The 19,756-nt window shown below is 49.3% G+C and overlaps 1 protein-coding gene across 22 annotated transcripts in view; it reads left to right on the top strand.

The window, feature by feature from the left end:
- The window catches only part of ANKMY1 (ankyrin repeat and MYND domain containing 1), a 90,706-nt gene that overhangs the window by 22,460 nt on the left and 48,490 nt on the right, over positions 1-19,756 (top strand). For 19 of the 22 annotated variants that reach the window (XR_008677553.2, XR_010129734.1, XM_055379937.2 and 16 more), the window contains 5 exons: positions 6,367-6,839; positions 9,898-10,114; positions 10,493-10,657; positions 11,961-12,457; positions 15,979-16,150. Coding sequence is in view for 20 of the 22 variants with exons in the window: in XM_055379937.2 (XP_055235912.1) it covers positions 6,367-6,839; positions 9,898-10,114; positions 10,493-10,657; positions 11,961-12,457; positions 15,979-16,150 (1,524 nt within the window). In the remaining 2 variants the exon portion in view is untranslated. Of the gene's footprint in view, positions 1-2,381; positions 2,446-6,366; positions 6,840-9,897; positions 10,115-10,492; positions 10,658-11,960; positions 14,592-15,978; positions 16,151-19,756 lie in introns of those variants that run through there. The other 3 variants (XM_055379949.2, XM_055379947.2, XM_063695351.1) reach the window with 3 other exon arrangements.

Raw genomic sequence — 19,756 nt, 5'->3', positions numbered from 1 at the left:
TCATTATGTTTTAGATATTTCTTCATTTTACATTTTTTTGTATTTTTTTCATGACCCATCACTTTACCTAAAAAAAGTGTGTGTCTGTGTGTGTGTTTATTGAAATCCAGCCCAATAATTGTCACTGGTCATTTAGACCTGCATTGTCCAACGTGGTGGCCACTAGCCATGCATGTCTTCTGAGCACTTGAAATGTGGCTGGGCCAAGTTCAGGGGTGCTGTGAATGTGAACCACACACCAGATCTTGAAGAATTATTAAGAAAAAAGAATGTAAGATACATCAACAATTTTGAATATTAAATATATCTTGAAATGATATTTTAGAAAGATTGAGTTAAATAAAAATATTTTTAAAAAATAATTCTACCAGCTTCCATTTACTTACTGTAAAAATTTTAAATTATATACTTAGCTCATGATTTTTCTTTTGTACAACTCTGATTTTAGACCATGTACATCTCATAGTAACACACTTGCTTTACGTCTACTATCTTATTATGCAGTTTTCCTTTGTTCCACCTGTTATACATTTCTTCTCTTTTTTCTCACCTTCATTTGGGTCGATATGGTATTTTAAAAAACAATCTTGTTTTCACATTATCAGTTTCAAAGTTATACACTCTTTTTCTATTATTTTAGCAACACCCTAAAAATTACAGCATGCATTCTTGATACACTAATTCTAGTATTTATAGATATGTTTAATTTTCCAGGAAAATGTATGAAACTTAGACTATTTTTTAACTCCATTTATCCCTTTTTGAATTCTATGCTGCTACCGGGATCCATTAAAAATATATAAGGGGCCCAGGTGTGGGGGCCCATGCCTGTAATCCTAATACTTTGGAAGGCCAAGGCAGGAGGATCACTTGAGGCCAGGTGTTCAAGACCAGCCTGAGCAATAGTGAGACCTCATCTCTACAAAATAAAAATAAGAAAAATTAGTTGGGCATGATGGCGTGCACCTGTAGTCCTAGCTACTCAGGAGTCTGAGGTGGGAGGCTCGCTTGAGCCCAGGAATTTGAGGACATATATAGGGGGAATTGGAGGAAACTTTGGGTGGTGATGGATATTTCTGTGGCCTTCATGGTGGTGATGGATTCATGGCTGTAAACTTACTCCTAAACTCATCAAGTGTATACATGTATGTGCAGCTTTTTACATGTTAGTCATACCCCCAATAAGAGTGGCTTTATATCTATGTCTGTCTATCTAGTCTCTCTGAGAACTCAGCATTTTTAGACTTACCCAGGTATTGTCACCTTCTCTGCTCTTACTCCTTCCTGTGTTTCTGGTCTTTTATCAAGGGTCACTCTCCCTGAATTTAATTAATTACGTTTTTTGTACAATTGCCTTCCCCAAAGTGTCACTTTCTTTCTGCCTGAAGAATACCCTTAGAATTTGAATGTGTATTTGAAGATGGTATTCTGTCAGTTTTTGCTTGTCTGAGAATCAGTTGTTTTTGCCTCAGTTCTTGAAGAATATCTCCACAGGACAGAGTTCTAGGTTGACAGTTATTTTCTTGAGCACAGTGAAGATTCTACTCCATTGTTTCCTGGCTTCCATCTTTGTTGTTGAGAAGTCAGCTGTCAGCCTATTGCTCTTTTGAATATATTCTGTCTCTTCTTTGGCTGCTTTGAGGTTTTGTCTTTCTTTGGTTTTCTACAGTTTCAATGTGATGTTTCCATTTGTGGATCTGGAAAATTCTCAACTATTATTTCTTCAAATATTGCCTGTGCCTCATTCTCTCTCCTCTCTCTCTGGTACTCCAATTGCAGGTATGTTAGACCTACTCACAATACCCTCTATGTCTCATTTCTGTGTCTTCCATTTTTATATATTGAGCATGCTATTCTTCCACTAAAATTATTTTCTTAGTATTTTTTCCATTTTTTAGTCAGTTTTATTGAGATAAAATTTGCATGCAACATGATTTACTGATTTTAAGTAACCAACTCAGTGAATTTTGAGCAAATGCATATAGTCATTTCACTACCACCTTAATCATGATTTAGAATATTTCTATCATCCCCCAGAATTTTTTCCAGCTCCTTTATAGTAAACCCCTACCTCCACCCTCTAGCCATTGACAACTACTAATCTGCTTTTTGTCATTGTAGTTTCCCTGTTTCTATAATTTTATATACATACAATTTTACTGGGTGTAGTATTTTATGTTTGATTTCTCTTGCTTACGGCATGATTCTTTTGAGACTCATACATGTTTTACATATTTCAGTCAATTTAAAAAAATTATGGGGTAGTATTCCATCGCATGGATATAACACAAAATTTTTATTGGTTCACCAATAAATGCATATTTGACTTCTTCCAAATTTTTGGTTTCTATGAATAAAGCTGCCCAGAACGGCTGATTGGAAGTGGACATATGTCTTTGTTTTCACTTGGATAAATACCCAAGAGTGGGGTTGCTGGTCAAAACAGTAAGTGTATGGTACATTTTATAAGAAATGGCCAAACTGTTGTTCAAAGCGACTGTGTTGTTTTGCATTTAGTCATCAAGATACGAAAATTCCACTTGTTTCACATACTTGTCGACACTTGGTATTGCCAGTCTTTTTATTTTAGCCATTCTCATGGGTGTATGTGGTATGTTATTATGGTTTGAATTTTTAGTGCTCCAGTGACTAATGATGTTGGACATTTTTTCATATTCTTATTTGTTATCTACATATCTTCTATGGTGAAGTGTTTATTTGTTTTACTGATTATTAATTGGGTTATTTATGTTCTTATGGACTTACAGAGTTCTTTATATATATTCTGATATTTATAAATATTCTATCCCAGTAGTGGCTTGCCTTTTCACTTTTCTTAACAATGACTTTTTTTTTTTTACTTTATTTTATTATTGTATTTATGTATTTATTGAGACAGGATCTCACTCTGTTGCCCAGGCTGGAGTGCAGTGGTGTGATCATAGCTCACTGCAGCCTTGAACTTCTGGTCTCAAACGAGCCTTCCAACTCAGCCTCTGAGTAGCTGGGCTTACAGGTGTGCATCATCACACCAGCAGAATTTGTAAATTTTTTTGTGGAGATTGGGTCTCCTGACACCCTTCAGTGGCGATCAGAGTGTTAGTTTCTCTTTTTGAATTCTTTATGAATGTATGGATTTTAATCTATTTGATGTGTTTCAGTCCACTGAAGTTAATAGGCTTTTGGATGCCCAAATTGTCCCATCCTCGGCCAGGGATGGCCTCTTTAGCTTTCGAGATTCTGACATATCTCCAGCAGGTGTTCCAGTGTTGATAGTTTTCTTTTTTTTTTCCTGGCATGTGCCTGTAGACATGAATATGCATAGCTTTCTTGCTTTCTGCTGTGGCGAGAAGTTCCAGGCTCCTTAGTGCATTTTCTGCTCTGAACCTACAATCAGTTGTTTATCTATTGACTGGGACATGGTACTTGGAGACCATAATTTGGGTGCTCATTACTACCACATTGGCTAGTTATTTCTAGACTTTTTCAGTAGAACGATCCAGAAAAGACTCTTTTTAATGAAAAAATGCATTTTCATACTGATATTTCCAATTCCAGTTTAGGAGTCCAGGCTTTTACTTTACAGCTGTGGTAGTGCATTTCTTTTCTCTTAGGTGTAAAAATCTTGGTTTCTAATCATTGACAAAAGTTCTTGTTTGCTTTTTCTCATAACATATGTACGGTGGCGTCACAATAACAAAAACCAGACAGAGCTATTGCTACCATGATGATGACTAGAAACAGTGCAAGGCTTCCCTGCTACTCTCTGTCCCCAGGGCCCGTCCCACAGCAGTGTGCACTCATCCCCATGCTTGGGGGCTCGTGGAATGATTCCTCTCTGGATAATCCGCCGCTGAGATGTAGAGCTACATCCACTGGCTTTATTTTGCTTTCTTGGGATTCTATTTTTAATATCTTTCTTCCATTTTGCTTTTTAATCATGCAAAAAAATTACATTGTTCCAAAGCCAAATCTAGAAAACAAGGTCTGGACAGAGGAGTCCGGCTTGGAGCCCTTTCTCCTCCATCTTGGTTCCTCCCTTGCCACCTGTGCCCTTTTCATAGCTTGGGGCTCATCTTTGCATTCGCAAAGCAGGAGCAGTGTGCACACACGCTCCTTTCCTGTGGGCAGTGGGAAGTGCCCTCCGGGCCGTGACCGTGCTGCCATGTTCTCCTCCTTGAGGCCGACTTGCCTCTTCATGCAGCTGCTGAGGAAGGACTGAGGATGTGGGCATTTCCCTGTCTTTGTTGTGCCATGCTGAGCTGTGGTGACTAGTCTTGCACAGGAATCTTTCTGCACTTTTGCTGGTGATCTTTGGTCAGCCTTCCTAGAAGTGGTATTGTTTGGTCAAAAAGTGAATTTATATCAAAATCAGGCTTTCTAAGGCCTGCGTTATCTTGCATCCTGTGGACACACTCTCCTTTATTTAACCTTGGGGTTACTATTATTATTATCTGCTCTTAGATATATTGCTATGGTGAACGAGTTTGTGACTGTGTCTGTGATGACACTCACAGTCGTCTGTCGTGATTTCCTTATGATGGGTCCCAGAAGCAGAACCACGGGGTCCTGGTCATAGCGCCCTTGACCTCAACATTAATCATGGGGGGCTGTTTTCTCGCTGCTGCCTCCTTGCCCTTGGCCCCCCTTTTCTTGCTCTACCCCCAAGTTTTTCCTGGCCCATCTGATCCAGTGACTTACGCCTCCTCAGGGGCTCTCTGAAGCTCCTGGGGCGAATGTGCAGCCCCCTTGCTATGCCCACCAGGCCCTCCAGACCTGCCCGGTACCTGCCTATGGCCCAACCTCACCTGTCACTTCTCTCCACCTCCACTCCACTGAGCCGCCCCAAAGGCTCTTCTGGAAACAGTCCCACTGCCCAACTCCCTTGCAGAGCAAAGCCAGTCCGAGCACACTTCCCTTCATTTCATTTTCTGCCTCCTTGTGCTGCAAGCTGCAAGCTGCTTGTGGGCAGGGGCCTCATGAAGCCACACATCCCCAAGCACCCAGCCTGGGCTTGCAGCTGGAGATGCTCAGGCGGGTGTGTAGCATGGGTGGTGTATTAGGCCATTCTCACTTTGCCGCAAAGAAATAACCTGAGGCTGGGTAATTTATAAAGAAAAGAGGTGTAATTGGCTCATGGTTCTGCAGGTTGTACAGGAAGCATGGCTGGGACAGCCTCAAGAAGCTTCCGGTCATGTTGGAAGGTGAACGGGGAGCAGGCACATCATGTGGTGGGAGCAGGAGCAAGTGGGGGAGGAGGTGCCACATGTTTTTAAACAAGCAGATCTTGCGAGAATGCCCTATCAGGTGGGCAGCACCAAGGGCATGGTGCTAAACCGCTCATGAAGGATACACCCCTGTGATCCAGTCACCTCCCACCAGGCCCCACTGCAACACTGGGGAGTACAATTTGACATGGGATTTGGGTGGGTTGGGATTTGGGTGGGGACACAGATCCAAACCACATCAGGTGGAGACCTCTGAGATGGGAGTATTCCTATTTCATGGATGAGCATGCGGGCCCCAGGGAGGGAAGCGTCCCTGCCACCCACTGTTGCAGGCCTCAGTGCCTTTTCCTGTGCTGTCTCCTCTGCCCACCGTGCCCTCCAGGCATCCTTCAATGCCATCTCAGGAAGATGCACCTCCCCTGGGCAGCAGGCCCCTGACTGTGCTCCCTGCCCTGGGCACCTGGCAGTGGCCGCTCACTGGTTGTTTTGTGAGGCCCTCCTGGGTGCTTTCTTCCTCTCTTGCACTGTGGCCTCCACTGCCTACATGCAAAGGCCTGGGAGCTGCTGGGTTCCTGGAAGCAAGGATTGGCTCCCCTTCTTCCTCTGTCCCCCTCTTTCTCCTTCCCTTCGCTCCTCCCCTCCTCCCTTTGGCCTCCTCTCCTGCTCTTCCCTCCTTCCTCCTCCTCCTCTTCCTTTCCTCTATCTCCTCCTTCTCCTGCCCCTTCTTGGGTCATACCTGACCTGCTGCCTGCATACTTCCTCCCCACCCACTGCTGCCCCAGCCTGTTGGGGTGTTTGGGCTGGGTTCCCTAATTGAACCCAGACCTGGCACCTCTGACACGCTTTCACCATGAGACTTCCATCATGTCCTCACCTCAGAGGCCACTGAGACCTCCTTGGCTGCCCCCTTGCCCCTCCATGCGCTCTCTGGAGTGCCCTCCTTCCTGTTCCTCAGGAGAGCTGATCTGCCTCGGTCCCTGGGCAGCACAGCCTAAGCCTCCAGAGATGTTTACTGGGTGAATGCATGCATTTCTTGGGAAAGTTTTCTTTTTTGGGATTTCTTCTGACGTTACAAACATGATCACATGTGCAGCTGGGTCGCGTCATCTCTCCTCAGCCTATTGCGCTTCCTTGGCAGGGGCTGTACAAAGCGGACCAGCGGTTTGGGCCAGGCGTCGAGACCTACCCCGATGGCAGCCAGGACGTGGGGCTGTGGTTCCGAGAGCAGCTCATCAAGCTGTGCACCCAGATCCCCAGTGGCTTCTCCCTCCTCAGATACCCTGAGTTCTCCAGCTTCATCACCCACAGCCCTGCCAGGATCAGCCTCTCAGAAGAGGAGAAAACGGAGTGGGGACTGCAGGAGGGACAGGACCCCTTTTTCTATGACTATAAGCGGTTTCTTCTGAATGACAACCTAACGCTGCCTCCAGAAATGTATGTCTACTCGACCAACAGTGACCACCTGCCCATGACAAGCTCTTTCCGCAAAGAGCTGGACGCTCGCATCTTCCTCAATGAAATTCCTCCGTTCGTTGAGGATGGAGAACCGTGGTTCATAATCAATGAGACCCCTTTGTTGGTCAAAATCCAGAAGCAAACTTACAAGTTCAGGTGACTAGTCTGCTACTGCTCCTCCCCTAGGGCCCTGCACTGTGCAGGCTGCCCTAGGCAGGTTCCTGAGGTCCCCGGCCAGCTGCCACTGACAGTGCTCCCTCAGGGTGACCTAAACACACTCCTCCCATTAAGTGACTGATGTGGGCGATAATGAAGGGAGGGAAAGCCCCTGCTGACTCGAGCTGGGAGGCAGACTGGGTCCTGGGGCCCTGGACGTCTGTGCAGGGGAATGAGGGTCTCAGGACTCTCCCACCTGCCCACTCTTGGGGACAGGAGTGATCAAAAGGTGGTTTGGTGAACATGCAGCCAGGGGAGTCCCAAGGCTGGTGTGGAACCTGGTGGGGGGATGTGGCTGGGGAGAATCTCCTGAGCCCATGGAGCTAATGGTGAGTCCTGGCCCTGGGCCCTGTGCATTTCCCCTTGTGCAGGCCATAGCTAGTGCCCTGCCCCCACCATTGCGTCAGTGCCTAGGTGTTCTATGGGCCAAGTCTCCTCTCAGTTGACATGGAGAGCAGGGTTTGTTGTTACTGTTATATGGTGGTAAGGGATCTGCCTGAGAGCCAAGGGTGGGAGCACAGGGCAGTAGTGGTATTGGGGCCCAGGCAGGCCTTTGACTTGTCCAAGGATGGCGTGAAAAGATGCTCTGCTCTGTTGGTCTTCCAAAAACCCTCCTACCCTACCCAGAGCTCCAGAAAAGTCAGCCACTACCTAAGGAGAAGTGTTTAATTTTTTTTTTTGGGGGGTGGGGGGCAGGCACAGAGTCTCACTCTGTCACCGAGGCTGCAGTGCAGTGGCGTGATCTTGGCTCACTGCAACCTCCGCCTCCTGGGTTCAAGCAGTTCTTTGCCTCAGCCTCCCGAGTAGCTGGGATTACAGGTGCCTGCCACCATGCCCAGCTAATTTTTGCATTTTTAGTAGAGACGGGGTTTCACCATATTGGCCAGGCTGGTCTTGAACTCCTGACCTCATGATCCACCCGCCTCAGCCTCCCAAAGTGTTGGGATTATAGGCGTGAGCCACCATGCCCGGTTGAAGTGTTTAATTTTTAAAAGTTAAAATATTCAAGAACACTTTAATTCCTTTCCTAAATATTGACCTCAGATGTCACTAAACTGTTTCAGAATCCATATTTTCTGAGAATAAGTGGCTGCTTTTTCATTCATCAATCCATTCACCCACCCAATCACCCACCCACCTACCATCCATTCATCCATCAGTACACCCATGCAACATCCATTCTTTCAGGTATCTGTTCATCTACCCACACACCTACCCATTCATCCACCCAACCACCCATCCATTCATCCATCAATTCATGCATGCAGTATCCATTCATCCAGCCATCCATCCATCTACCCACCCACCTGCCCATTCATACACCCACCCACCCATCCAGTCATCCATCAATCCACCCATGCAATATCCATTCATCTAGCCAGCCATTAATCTACCCACCCACCTGCCCATTCACCTACCCACCCATCCATTGATCAGTCTACTCATGCAACATTCATCCAGCCATCCATTCATCTATCCACCTACCTACCCATTCACCCACCCACCCATCCATTCATCCATCAACCTACTCATGCAACATTCATCCACCCACCCACCCATCCATTCATCCATCCATCCACCCACACACCTACCCATTCATCCACCCATCCAGCCATCCATTCATCCATCAATTCATGCATGCAATATCCATTCATGCAGCCATCCGTTCATCTACCTACCCACCTACCCATTTGTCCACCCACCCACCCGTCCAGTCATCCATCAATCCACCCACGTAACATCCATTTATCCAGCCATCCACTCATCTACCCACCCACCTACCCATTAATTCACCCACTCACCCACCTTTCCATCCACTCATCCATCAGTATACTCATGCAACATTGATCCACCCACCCACCCCTTCATCCATCAGTCCACCCATGGAACATCCATTCATCCAGCCATCCATTCATCTACCCATCTACCTACTCATTCATCTACCCACCCACCCACCCATCCATTCATCCATCAGTCCACCCATGGAACATCCATTCATCCAGCCATCCATTCATCTACCCATCTACCTACTCATTCATCTACCCACCCACCCACCCATCCATTCATCCATCAGTCCACCCATGCAACATCCATTCATCCTACCATCCATTCATCTACCCACCTACCTACCCAGTCATCCACTCACCTACCCATCTATCCATCCATCAATCTATTCATGCATCTTTCATCCACCCACCCACCCATCCATTCATCCGTCAATCCACCAATGTGGCACCCATTCATCCACCCACCCACTTATCCATCTGTTCATCCACCCACCCGTCCATCCACCCTCCCACCTACCCATCCATCCATCTTCCCACCCACCCATCCATTCATCCACCCACCCATCCATTCATCCATCAATTCACTCATGCAACATACATCCACCTACCCAACCATCCATCCATCCATCATGCAAACATCAACTGGGCTTGTAATTGTTGAAGACTGTTAGGTACAGAAGCATCTATAATGCACAGGTTCTTGATTGTGAAAAGGGGTTGTGTACACACCGGGAGGCATCAGTGTTGTGTGGTGAGTAAGCCATGAGATAATGCATGTTGTCTACTCAGACAAAAATGGATGAGCAGAGGGTGGAATGTGGGTGTTGGTGCTGAGACTGGAACCACATGTATGTTGGTCTCCTTCCTACCCAGGGCCTTTGCTGTTACAGCCCATTTCTTAGCAAACACCCAGTGACCCAGATGAATCAGAGATGCATGGATGTACTCGCAGCCAGCACATTCCTGCTGGGACAGACACATAGCCCAAGCATCTTGACCTCCAGGTGGCATGTCTGCACCACCGTGTGCAACCTAGTGGATCGTGAGCAGCTGGGGGTGCAGCCGCCAGCACTCAGGGTGCCTGAGGAGTGAACAGTGGGTGGCTGAGCCACAAGAAGGAGAGGCATTGGAGGGAGGTGGTCCAGCTGGACCCTTTCTCGTGGGAGGTGCAGAACCTGGTCTAGGACCACTGAAACTTGTTGTGTTGCCAGGAACAAGCCAGCTCACACCAGCTGGAACATGGGCGCCATCCTGGAGGGGAAGCGCAGCAGCTTTGCACCCTGCGGGCCCAAAGAGCGGCTTTCCATGGAGATGATCCTAAAGGCTGAGGAAGGGAACCACGACTGGATTTGTAGGATCCTGAAGGACAACTTTGCTAGTGCCGACGTGGCGGACGCAAAGGGCTACACTGTGCTTGCTGCGGCTGCTGTAAGCCCCACACCCTCCCGGCTGGTGCCCGCAGGAGCTTAGCTGTGAGGGTCACACGTGGGTGGCCCTCTGTGGCCCCCTCTGCAGGAGCAGAGCTGAGGTACATGGGGACACTTATGTGTCCACACCTCCACCTCGCCGTTCAGCAGAGACCCACTCAGCTGAGTGTGACACTCGTGGTCCAGTGCAGAAGGGTTTGGGGCAGAGTGCCCGTTCCATTCCTCTGTCCCACACTTGTCCCTTTGCCAAGCTCCCGAATGAGCACTGGTTCCTGCCCTGCCATGGGGTGGCCTCATGAGGGCATCAGGACACCCGGTGACCCTTCCCACCCCTGAGGGCCAGGCGCATCATCCTGAGTCCTGCCTCATCTCCCTCCAGACTCACTGCCACAACAACATTGTCAACCTTCTCCTGGACTGTGGGGCCGACGTGAACAAGTGCTCAGATGAGGGTCTCACGGCACTCAGCATGTGTTTCCTCCTCTACTACCCCGCCCAGTCCTTCAAGCCCAATGTTGCTGAACGGACCATACCTGAGCCCCAGGTAAGCCCCCCGGTGGCCACCGCACCACCAACTGTCTCCTGTTGTCTTCTCTGTCTCTGTAAGTGTCCACCAAGCCTTCTCCCTCCTCTGTGGACCAGGCTTGTACAGGGTGAGTTATAAGGCAGGGAGTGGGCAAGAGAGACAGAGCCTGGGCATCCCCTAAGGGACCCTGAGCAGATGCCAAGGGATGTGTGTTCTTTACTCATCACCTGCATAGCAGCCTGGGGCCCCGAGACCTGCCCTGCCAGCACTGTGCAGGAAAGGGGTGCTGTGGAGGGAGAGTGGGCATCCATGACAACGCCCCCAAGGTGGGGCTGAGAATCTGCATGCCTAACAGTTTCCTGGCAGTACTGATGTTATTGAAACACCAGGGGTTCGGTCTCGGTCCTGCTGCTCACCACACAGAAAGCCAATCACTGAGATGCCAAGTATTGCCAAGGAAGAAGGCTTTAATCGGGTGCTGCAGCTGAGGAGCTGGAAGCTCAGTCTCAAGTCCATCTCCCTGACTGACTAACACTGGGAGATTATGTAGCAGGAAAGAAATGTAACAATGTGTAAGGAAACAGGAACTAGGACCAGGCAAGGAGGCATCTGGTGTGGTGATCTTGTGGGTTTCAGTTGTCTGGTGCTTCCTGAAGGTCCTTTCCTGAGGAAGGAACTCAGATAAAACAAATACAGTTTTCAAGCTTTAACAGAAGAGTCGATTTCTATGTTTATCCAAAAACAACTGTCTGTGGGACTCTTGGGCTGGTTTCACTGATGCCATTGGTCCAGGGACCACACTTTGGGAACCATGGCTCAAAACACAAACAGATCCAGGGCAGTGCCATGTGACAGAAATAAAACATGTAATTAAAATTTGGGAGGTAGCCACATGAAAAAGTAAAACAGGTGGAATTAATTTTAATAATATATTTAATTTAGCCTAATGTATTAAAAATCCTGTCATTTTGGTGTGTGATCAATATAAGCAGCATCATTAAGGCATTTGCCTTCGTTTTCCAACCTCTCCTTCACTTCTAAGCACCTGGGTGTGGACAGGCCACGTTTTGTGAGCTTAGCAGCCATGTATAGGGCCATGCAGCCTGAGGTGTGGCCTGGTCAGGTGCAGGCTTCTGTGCGATGCCTTCACAGGGGTGTTCTTTTCTCTTTGAGGGTTTGGGGAAAGCTGCCCTGGTCTTTTCAGCCTAGGTGTTTTGAAGACAGCTCTAGGCCACGGGCATTGGTCCTTGCTGAAGAAGGTCCTAGAATGAGGTTATCACTCCAATTTCTTCTGATGACACTTTTTTGGTTCTTTCCAAAGGAACCTCCAAAATTCCCAGTTGTTCCAATCCTTTCATCATCATTTATGGACACAAACCTGGAGTCTCTGTACTATGAGGTGAACGTGCCTTCGCAGGGTAGCTATGAGCTGAGGCCACTGCCAACACCACCGCCACTGCCACACGTCTCAGGCAGCCAGGAGAGTGGCCACTTCCAGGACACCGGGCAGTGTGGGGAGTCCGTGGACCACAGGAGTAGCTCTCTGAAGGGGGACTCCCCGTTGGTGAAGGGAAGCCTTGGCCATGTGAAAAGTGGGCTCGAGGACGTGCTGGGAAACACAGACCGGGGCAGTCTGTGCAGTGCTGAGACCAACTTTGAGTCCAATGTGTGTGTGTGCAACTTCTCCATCAAGCTCTCGCAGGCCATGCTGGAGAGAAGCGCCCAGTCCCACAGCTTGCTGAAGATGGCCTCGCCCTCACCATGTACCAGCAGCTTCGACAAAGGGACCATGCGGAGGATGGCGCTGTCCATGATCGAGTAGGTCCTGGCACCAGCTGGTGGGGGTGGAGGGCCACCATCAGGGCTGAATCCTGTGCTCAGTGGACCCATGTCTCTTCCCTGTGCCAGCGGGAGGCGTTGTGTCTGGAGATGTGTGTCTGAATGTGTGAGCATCCCTGTGTCAGTGGCTCCATGCCATGGCCAAGCCTGTGGGAGTGCCACGGTGACAGGCTGTTTTCAGTACCACCCCACCCCTGTGGGGGTGCCATGGTGACGGGCTGTTTTCAGTATCACCCCAGTCCTGTGGGGGTGCCATGGTGACGGGCTGTTTTCAGTACCACCCCAGCCCTGTGGGGGTGCCATGGTGACAGGCTGTTTTCAGTGTCACCCCAGTCGTATGGGGGTGCCATGGTGACGGGCTGTTTTCAGTACCACCCCAGCCCTGTGGGAATGCCATGGTGACGGGCTGTTTTCCATACCACCCCAGCCCTGCTTTGGCCTTTGGCACTGGCCTGAAATGTCTCTGTGGGAGCCTCAGCAGGGGCCACTGTCAGGGGTCCTATCCTAGCCATGGTGCATGTGAGTGACACCTGCCCAGGCAGCTCTCACACCCCTGCTGCCCACCCTGTCTATACCAGTGTGTCTCAAAATGTGGTCCATGCACCCCCGGGGGTCCAAGACCCTTTCAGGGAGTCTGTGGGGTCAAAATGATTCTCTTGATAACCCTGAGACTCTGTTAGCCTTCTCCTTGTGTTGATGTTGGTGGATGGTATGAAGACAGGGCCGTGCAGACCACCAGCCCCCAGCGTGCAGGGCAGCAGTGCCCGGCCTGTTGGGGGCATGGTATTCCTTCACCACGGTGTGCACTTGCGGCGATGCCTGTCTCACTGAAGAATGCCTTTGACAAAGCAGAAAAGCAATGACAAATTGCATTAAATCTTGCTCCTTGCGTACACACCCCTCAAATATTCTGGGTTGGAAAACATGGCAAGGACACTGATGTGTATCTGCCACAGACCAAGGCACACCGCTTCTCTGCAAGAAGCGCTTCCCCCAGGGCCAGAGTAGCAACAGAATGCGGCATCTTCCCAACCTCCTGCCCCATTTTTGATCGGAAGAATGACCACTGGTATGTGGCTGTTCATTCTCCTGAACACAGCCTGCCACTTTAAGGAAAACATATGACACTATTTGTTGCTGGTGAAATTTACGTTTTCAAGTAAATAGCAGAATTCTGGACACTTGCCACCACCACCAAGATCTTCATAGCTTCCCTTAACTTTGAGACGTGGGTGTTCAGAGGTTTTTCACGTGAGATGGCGTTCGCAGCGCAGTTTTGTGATACTGCCTGAAGACATGCCGACAGTGCCCAGATCTCGTCTATTGGTGAGCCAGCTTTCCCCACACGGCCAAGTTCTGATGTTGGACCATCGCCAGGTGGGTGAAGATCCATTGACAGTGAGAGGTGGGCCCGTGGGCTTCAGTGCAGCCAGGCGCAGAAGGCTGGTTTGTGAGTGTCCAGCTCCGCCAGGTAGCTAGCTCACCGCCCCCAGCCTGAGTTCATGTAGTTCAAATAGGAAGACCACGATGATCAGAAAGGCTGCTCAAATACTCCTTTGTCCAGCTGCGTACCTGGGGGAGGCTGAATCTCCACTCACTTCCACCAAGGCTGCACAGAGCAGATAGGGGAATCCAGCGAAGGTGGAAAACAGTGCCATCCTTCTCCCCAACTGGTTTTGTTTTGTAAAATAACTTTTTGTGACAGTGTTACTTATTAGTAACAGGCAGTGGGTTTGTTATAGTTAACAAGTTGGTGAGCATTATTGAGAGGTGAAGCCAGCTGAGCTTCTGGGTTGGGTGGGGACTTGGAGAACTTTTGTGTCTAGCTAAAGGATTGTAAATGCACCAATCAGCGCTCTGTGTCTAGCTAAAGGATTGTAAACGCACCAATCAGCACTCTGTAAAATTGACCAATCAGCGTTCTGTAAAATGGACCAATCAGTGGTCTGTAAAATGGACAAGTCAGCAGGATGTGGGTGGGGCCAAAAAAGGGAATAAAAGCTGGCCACCACCAGGCCCCCCACCAGCCTGCAGCGACAACCGGCTTAGTTCCCTTTCCATGCTGTGGAAGCTTTGTTCTTTCAGTCTTCACAATAAATCTTGCTGCTGCTCACTTTTTGGTCCGTATCACCTTTAAGAGATGTTAATACTTGCCAGTGAAGGTCCGCAGCTTCATTCTTGAAGTCAGTGAGACCATGAACTCACCGGAAGGAAGAAATTCCAGACACACCATGTTTAAGAGCTGTAAAGGGGGGCCAGGCGCAGTGGCTCACTCCTGTAATCCCAGCACGTTGGGAGGCTGAGGCAGGCGGATCACGAGGTCAGGATATGGAGACCATCCTGGCTAACACGGTGAAACCCCGTCTCTACTAAAAATACAAAAAAATTAGCCAGGAGTGGTGGCGGGTGCCTGTAGTCCCAGCTACTTGGGAGGCTGAGGCAGGAGAATAACTTGAACCTGGGAGGCGGAGCTTGCAGTGAGTGGCATCGCGCCACTGCACTCCAGCCTGGGCGACAGGGCGAGACTGTCTCAAAAAAAAAAAAAAGCTGTAACACCGCGAGTTCATTCTTGAAGTCAGCGAGACCAACAACCCACCAGAAAGGCATAGATTCTGGACACGTTTTGACAGTTTTTGAGCTTTACATGGTAGCGGCAGACAAGGAGAGCCAGCACCCACGTCAACGCAGCTCCCTGGGCTTCCGAGTGGTCAGGGTCTGGAGACTGGGCTGGGGGCTGCTGCTCAAGTGCTCAAGGACGATCTAGTTCCCGCCGCTCCGATTCTGTGCCTACTGCAGGGCCAGTGGGCTTGGCTCGACCCTATACCTGCCATGCCCTCATGGTCATTCCCGCTGCCATCTGGGCCCCTTACCCCCAGTCCCCTCCTCCCCTGAGCTTCTCCCTCAGCCCTGCGTGGCTGCACAACCCCCACCCACCTGGTCCCAGCCTCTCTTGAGGCCCAAGTTTCCTCTGGAGGCACAGTTTACTCCTGACCTGGCCAGCCTTTTCAGTGACCCCTCAGAGGTGTGTGTGCGCCTGTGTGTTTGTGTCTTTGTGGTGTGAGTGGTGTGTGTGGTGTGTGTGTGGTTTGTGTGGTTGTGTGCTGTATGTGTAGTGTGGTTTGTGTGCTCTGGTGTGTGGTGTGATGTGTGTGTACTGTGTGGTGTGCGCTGTGCTATGGTGTGTGCGCTCTGGTGTGGCTTGTGTGTGGGGTTGTGTGCTGTGTGTACTGTATGGTGTGCTGTGGGTGTGGTTGTATGTTGTGAGTGTGCTGTGTGGTGTGCTGTGTGTGCCGTGTGTGTGTGCTCTGGTGTGGCTTGTGTGTAGTTGTGTGCTGTGTGGTGTGTTTGCGTGTGTGGGTGTGTGCTGTGTGATTGTGTAGTTGTGGCACACACATACTCCCTACGCGCCCCTCCCCAGCCTCCTCGCTGGCATGGCCCCGTTCTGGGCGCAGTGCAGGTGCTTGCCCTCCAGGGGCCCACGGGCGCACCGTCTTTTTCAGGCGGAGGAAGCGGTGGCGGACCATGAAGCTGCTGCTGCGCCGGGGCGCGGACCCCAACCTGTGCTGCGTGCCCATGCAGGTCCTGTTCCTTGCTGTGAAGGCCGGGGACATGGATGGGGTGAGGCTGCTGCTGGAGCACGGGGCGAGGACCGACATCTGCTTTCCGCCGCAGGTAGGAGCCGCGGCGGGCGGGCGCCGGGACGAGCGCAGCAGACTCCCGGGCACTGGCGGGGCAGCTCCTCGCTCCACCTAGGCGCGGAAGAGCGGGGTGGGCTCTTGCAGGCGACCACCTGGGCTGTGAGTGATGACGGCGCGCCGCAGTGGGGGGTCCCACAGCCCGCTCTTTCACCCATGTCCCCAGACAGGATTTGGACACCGAGCTAGTTTTTAGAGTATTTCACGATCCGTGTGATTTTTTTCCCAGTGTTGAAGCAAACTAAGGGGAAGCGCATCCTGAAGGCCCCTTGGAAAGGGGAGACTTATATTCAGGAGGAGGCGGGCCTCCTTTCAACCCACGCTCAGCATCACAAGGACACAGGCAGCGGAGGCAAAGGGTTTTGGCGCTGAGGTTTTATCTTTAGCTCAACAGATCCAGCCGGCAAAATATTTAGCTGAGAAAAAGTCTTCGAAGGGGAATCTGATTTTAAATTTTTTTTCTTAAGAAGTGCCTTTCCCAGAGGACGGCTTCTTCCGTCTCTGAGGCCACACCCACCCGTGAGCAAGCGGCTTCACAGGGCATTTTGCTCTGGAATAAATTAGCCTGCTAGTTCTTCGAAGAAAGTTTAGTGTTTCTGCTGAGTTTCACTGGGGACTCAGGGCTTTATGGGCTTAGCTCGTTCAAACAACTCTCCTTTTCCCACCTGTCCCCCTGGGCAGTGTGTACCCCCGTGCTTGGCCCCAGATTCCTGCAACCCTTCCCACAGCACAGCTGCTGGAAGGGCTTCCTTCCCGAATTTCCACTGCTCTGGAATGGAATCGGTCGCTGCCCATGACTGCTCCTCCTCTCTCAGAGGCGTCTGGGGTGAGGCCAGGCTTCTCTCGCAGCTCCGTCAGTCCATGAGGGCCTCGTTAGGTTGCACAGGGGATGGGGCGAGATGGAAGTATGACAGCAAGCGTGGGCTCACTGCGGCGTTTCCTGTTCACTTTAACGTGACGTTATCTGTTGTATTTCATCCCTTTGCCTGAACCCTTGTTGTCATTCTTTCTCTTTGTATTTTGAAGGACCCTACAATCATTTCTCTAATTTAACATCTAGACCAACCCCATCAGAATTTTCCGTTCAGTGCATCCACCCATCCACACTCAAGAAACCACTGCTGTCCACAGTGGCTGTGAAGATTCCAGACGGATGACGAACTGGCACCAGGGCCACCTTTGGGTGCCCCCAGAACAGGGGGCCCATTATGCAGACCCATGATGGGCTTCTGTCCACTTGGCTGTGAAATTTATTTGTAGATTTTGTTTTTCTTCTCCGGTTGTGTAAACACTCGTCCATCGTTTCAGCGCTTTACCTTCTTCACAGGGTGTTGATGGGGTGAGAGCTGATGGCTCTTTCTGGGCACCAGCCTTGCCAGTTGTCACTCAGGTGGCATTGAGTGTTTGAGGGCAGGCGGGTCTCACTGTCCAGGCCCCTTAGTGCACAGCCTTTCAGCTTGGAAATTAAACTTTTCTTCCAAGTGTAAGATTACACAGAAAACAGAATTTTTGGTTTAAGACTCAGGATAATTTCATAACTTTTTAGGTTTACTGATTGGACTCCGTCTTTGAAACTGATTAAGGTCACAACCTTTAAACTGGGCACGGACATCCTTCACTGTGTCACTTGTTTTTTCATCTGTTCATAGCTGATCAGGAATGTATTATTTACACATCTTTCAAATAGAAAGTTTTTAAAAATTAAAATATTTGAGTGGGTTCAGAAATGAACATGTCACCAAAATGCCAGGGGTTCGGTCTAGATCCTGCTGCTTACTGCACAGAAAGCCAATCAGTGAGATGACAGGTACTGCCAGGGAAGAAGGCTTTTATTGGGTGCTGCACCAGGGAGAGCAGGAGATCGTTCTCAAACCCTGTCCTCAACCAACTAAAATTGGGGGTTTCATAGCAGGGAAGAAATGTAACCATGTGTGGGAAAGCAGGAATTAGGAGGGCTAAGAAAAAAGAGTTGGTCAGCAAGAAGCTGGTGGTCCCAGAGGCAGGCATGATGGGTGAGGGGTCTAGGTCTCACTGTCCAGATGCTGTGATCTAGTGAGTCTCTGTTCCTTGATACTATTTAGGAGGCCTGCTGGTTGGTTTCCTGAGGAAGGAGCTCAGATAAGAAAAATGTAACGTTCTCAAGTTTTAAAGAATGGAAGGGTCAATTTCTGTGTTTATTTAAAAGAAACCATAGACATCAGTTCTATGGGACAATTGGGCCCGTTTCAGCACCCTTCCCCACCATTCGTCAATTCCTCAATCATGAGGAATCAGGCCATGCATCCGTCTCGCTGCTTCATGCTGAGGAGGGGCGTCGTGGGCAGCTCCACACCATGGGTGTCCCTGCGGCCACCCAAGAATCAAAGGTTAATCTGATACAAGTTTTTTTCTAAAATGCAATCTTTCCTTCCAATCCCCCACTTCCACCAAAGGCAAATCACAGCAAGAACAACCTACCTGCAAAATAAGCTTCAGTGGCCTGATTACCCACACAAAGTGCAGAAAGAATTATTGTCTTTTTTTTTCTTTTGAGGCAGGGTCCCACTCTGTCACCTAGGCTGCAGTGCAGTGGCATAATTATGGCTCACTGCAGCCTCCACCTTCCAGGCACAAGTGATCCTCCTACTTCAGCCTCCAGAGTAGCTGGACTACAGGCATGCACCACCAGGCCTGGCTAATTTTTAAATTTTTTTTGTAAAGACAGGGTCTTACTATGTTGCCCAGGTTGGTCTCAAACTCCTGGACTCAAGCAGTCCTCCCACCTTGGCCTCCCGAAGTGCTAGGGTTACAGGTATGAGCCACTGTGCCCGGCCAAGAGTCATTGTCCATACAGGCTCTCCTAAGTTGGCTTTGCGGGAATATTTCACAAGGAATCTCAGACTCTACCTCAAAGACCTCTCAGGCCAAGCCAAGGATCCATCTGTGCCTTCAGATCCCTGCATGAATTGGGAGAACCAGTCTTCTCAAGGTCCCAAAACAACTTGAGGTTCCTGGGCCTGACAGAAAGTGACACGGTCCACTTACCACATGCCCGGAAGTGTGCAAAGGAATTGCGTAGACAAGGTATGAGGCCAGTTATTCTAAGAGGTTCTCATTGACTCTGTAAAGTCAATCTCAATTTCTCAAAGCAATCTGCTTATTCTGAAAATGTGCCATTCCAGTCAAAGCCCTGGGAGAATAACCAGTTCTTCCAACTTTGTCCCATTATAAAAAACAGATTCCTAATAAACGTATGCAAACAAATACATTGCCATGAATTAAAAATATTTGCATAGTTTCCAAATTCTGGAGAAGTCAGGGAGACGGAGAAAAAAGCTTCAAATTCTGTTTGCAAGAGTATATACTCTACTCAATTTTTAATGGATATAAACAGCTTAAAAGAGAAAAGCTTTCCAGACTCCAAAAAATGAAACAAAAGAAACAGCAGTGTTTCAAAAAGAAGCCATAAACAATTATTTCAGTCCTCCGTTACTTCAGTCCATGCAGTCACCTCCTGCTCTGCTTCATACTGGGTTAGCAGTCATACCGGGTTAACACCAGCTTTTTAGTTAGAGTCCTGGAAGTTTCCTCTCTAATCCAATGG

This window comes from Gorilla gorilla, chromosome 11, assembly GCF_029281585.2.
Source record: "Gorilla gorilla gorilla isolate KB3781 chromosome 11, NHGRI_mGorGor1-v2.1_pri, whole genome shotgun sequence".
Taxonomy (NCBI): domain Eukaryota; kingdom Metazoa; phylum Chordata; class Mammalia; order Primates; family Hominidae; genus Gorilla; species Gorilla gorilla.
The sequence above is the reverse complement of the archived record's forward strand: the minus strand, read 5'-3'. Positions and strand labels throughout refer to the sequence as shown.